Raw genomic sequence first — 3,754 nt, 5'->3', positions numbered from 1 at the left:
ACTGATGCTCCAGGTGGGTCCTGCTGATGCTCCAGGTGCTGCTACAATCCTCTATACCCCTTATATGAATGGGTGTCATCTCTGCTCATCTAGCTTCTGCACACTAGAGATAGAAGGGGTCCAAATGGCTACACTCGTAAAAAATCATCTATCCTTATTTAGAGTATAAAACCGCCAAACCACAGCAAAACACTGTGAGGACAGAAAAAGAGTCAAGGTGTTTCACGCTGAATTAGGGCTTACTCATGACTGTCATGAGTAAGTGCTAATTCAGCGCGAAATGCGTTGACTATTTTTATTTGTCACCAGTGTTTTTTCTTCTATTGTTTGCAATTTTTATACTCTTTATACAGATGTATAAATTTTCTTTTGGAGTGTAGCCATTTGGATTCCTTCTATCTCTACTGTGCAGTTTAGGCACCTTTCTACATGTGTGGTCACTCCAGCTCGGCTGAAGTGGATCTAGCCATCAACTTCTGTTAAACTGGCTTTTTGGAAAAAAAATTCTTGCTCTCGATCAGTGTATTCTGGCAGCTTCAAGTCTCAGCAGAGAGGATTCCTCTATCCACCTCAATTGTGTGAATGGAGGGATCTGATTCTTTTGTTTTCATTAAGCCTGCTGGCTTAATTTCTGGCCAGCTTTAGCGCTTCTGATGGCTGCAGCCTTCTGTGCTGTCTGTGGCCCAGCAAGTAACGGGATTGACTCCTACTGAAAAAGTCAAATGTGCTAGCAAGTTCAAAAGCATATTGCAAGTCAATAAAATATTGCTTTTGAAAGGCAAATGCTGCAAGTAAACATTTAAAATACTTAATATTTATCTGATTTTTCCCTGCAATTTTTCTAAAAATTGGAGACAGGGTCTCTTTAAGAGTCCACACAAGGAAAATGTTATGAATAGAAAGTAAACGTCATAAAAGTTTCCACCTTGTGCATAAACACCAGATGCAAGAGCTTCTACTTTCACTTTTTGCTTCCGTGGTTTAGTTATGGCATCTGCTGATCTAAGAGAGGATCTTCATTGTTCCATCTGTCTGAACATTTATATGGATCCTGTAACACTGAGATGTGGCCACAACTTCTGCCGGGTCTGTATGGATTGTGTGCTGGATACACAAGAAGGATCTGGTGTTTATACGTGTCCAGAATGCAGAGCAAAGTATATGGAGCGTCCTGCCCTGATAAGGAATGTAAATCTGCGTAATGTAGCAGCACATTTCCTACCTACCCAGGAAGATCATGAGATGCCTGATATTGTCTGTACGTATTGTATTCACTTTCCTGTACCTGCTGTTAAATCCTGTCTCCTCTGTGAAGCTTCTCTGTGTGATCAACATCTAAAAGTCCACAATATGTCACCAGAGCACATCATAACTGAACCCACCACCTTACTACAGACCAAGAAATGCTCCATTCATAAGGAACTGCTTAAATATTACTGTATAGAAGATGGTGCCTGCATTTGTGTGACCTGCAGGCTGGACGGAGAACATCAGGGACACCCAGTGAGAACATTAGATGAGGCTTCAGCGATAAAGAAAAAGTCTCTGACAAATGTTCTTCAGAGGCTAACCATGGCAAAGGATGAGACTGAGATAAAAGTCAAGAGTCTGCAGGAGCATAGAAGAACATCAACACAAAGGGCAGATGAAGTATCGGAGAGAGTTATGACTCTGTTCAGAGACATCAGGAGGCAACAGGAGGACCTTGAGAGGAGTGTTTTGAGTGAGATCTCCAGGCAGAAAGAACATCTTTCGTTGACAATCTCTGATATGATCCAACAGCTGGAAAAAAAGACGGTTGAGCTGTCCAGAAAGATTAGTCGCATTGAGGAGCTGTGTAAAATGACTGATCCACTGGCTATCTTACAGGAATCAGACAGAAGGGACTTGTGTGATACTGAGGAAGAAGGTAATGAGGACAACAAGAGACATGATAAGCCTCCTAATGATGGAGGTGATCTGGATGTAACTTTGATCTCCCACACGTTGCACACAGGTTTATTTGATATAATAAGAGGAATAAATCTATGCTTCTATCTAGAGGATCCTGCAGATATCTTACTAGATGCAAACACTGCTAACAATCTTCTTATCTCAGATGACAGGAAAATTGCATCTTGGTCAGGTATACATCAGAGGGACCCAGAAAGACCAGGGAATCCTCAAACTCGTCCTCAAGTTTTAAGCAGCAACAGTTTTTCCTTTGGGCAATGTTACTGGGATGTAGATGTCAGGAAATCAGTGTGGTGTAGAGTAGGGATGTGTTATCCCAGTGTAGACAGGAAAGGGTTTCAGTCACGAATTGGTGATAATGACAAGTCCTGGTGTTTGGACAAGTTTTATGATCAGTTTTTAGTAAGGCATGACAAAAAGGACATCCAGTTGCCCAATGATATCTCTACTCACAGATTCAGAATATATCTGGATTATGAGTCTGGACAGCTGTCGTTTTATGAGCTATGTGACCCAATCAGACACCTACATACATTTACCACCACATTCACTGAGCCCCTCCATGTTGCGTCATGGGTTTGGTATTCCAGCTGTGTACAGATATGTGAAATGAGCCAACAGATGTGAGAAATAGAATGAAAGAAGTCTGCCCAGAGATAGATGTCATTGCACATAAGGGAGCATGGTTGGTACACATTCACAAAATAGCAGTACTGTATTTCTCTTAAGGTATTGGTGGTCATGTGCCTGGAGCCTTCATTACGACAGAAGATGATTCCCTAATTTTAGATCAGGCTGCATAAAGTAGGGAAATGCTGAGGACGTACTCAGTATTAACCTGTACTGCAAGTTTGATTATTTTCGAAAAATGTAACGAAAATTTGGTATTGGTTAGAAGCTGCATCCTAAATGGTATTTCCAAAGGGAGAAACTTGATTATACCATAAAAGACAAAAACTATAGCCTTTGCATTAAGAATATTATCTGGTATAACTTTGAAACTCCAGTAGTGAATATTGAAAATGCAGCTATTACCATACTCCTGCCTGGAGTGTAGATGGTTTTTCAGCCAGCAGCCAATGTCTGCTTTTGGATCTGTGCATCTGCTCCTGCCGTATATCAAATTTTGACATGCGACTGTGTCTGTGCAGCCGCTGTGTCTGCATACAATTTTGTGGGCTGCCTGCAAGCATCAAAGATGGATTAACATGCATCAAAATGCAGCTCCACACACAGGACAGATCTCAGCACCGCCTCAACGAGCCCTAGAAATATAACTAATTGTAGTAATATACTGTAGATTTATTTACATATAATCCTATCTAGAACCTGTGACAAATATAATCAAAGATAGCATGTTAGACATATCAATTTTTGAAAACTGGAAGAGGAATAACATTGATAAAAAAAATAACTCTCTAACCTTTGTAAATTAGTGATCACCAATGCTAAATATAGTATTACAAAAAATAATAAACTGGAGGTTATGCTTAAAGGGGAAGTCCACCCTAACACTAAAATCGCTACATCTACAGGCATCCAAAATTTAAGACTAACCTATCCAGCCCTGTAAAGAAGAAATCAGTAAAATTACCTTTTCTGAAGCTGCTCAGGTCCGTTCCCATGCTGAGCTGTCAGCGGTGGCTTCTCTGTGGAGGCGGGTGCAGAGGAGGCAGCCGACAACGGAAGCCCCATAGTAACTCTATGGGTAATGTCATTTCACATTCATTTCACAGTCATTGTCAGCTGTGCCTTCTGCAGAGCTTCTGTCGCTGGAGACCGGACCGGCTTCAAAAAAGGT

General features: G+C 41.1%; 1 protein-coding gene across 1 annotated transcript; it reads left to right on the top strand.

Moving 5' to 3' along the window:
* Window positions 1-987: 987 nt before the first annotated feature.
* On the top strand, window positions 988-2,580 carry LOC309552742 (E3 ubiquitin/ISG15 ligase TRIM25-like; the record flags this gene model as incomplete). The annotated part of the gene is made up of 1 exon (XM_082253661.1): window positions 988-2,580. One exon carries the CDS (start codon window positions 988-990, stop codon window positions 2,578-2,580), a length of 1,593 nt encoding a protein of 530 aa, XP_082109787.1.
* Between the last annotated feature and the right edge of the window lie 1,174 nt (window positions 2,581-3,754).

Source organism: Pelophylax lessonae (assembly GCF_965119305.1).
Source record: "Pelophylax lessonae genome assembly, chromosome: 4".
Lineage (NCBI taxonomy): Eukaryota > Metazoa > Chordata > Amphibia > Anura > Ranidae > Pelophylax > Pelophylax lessonae.
This window is presented reverse-complemented; position numbering and strand designations above follow the sequence as displayed.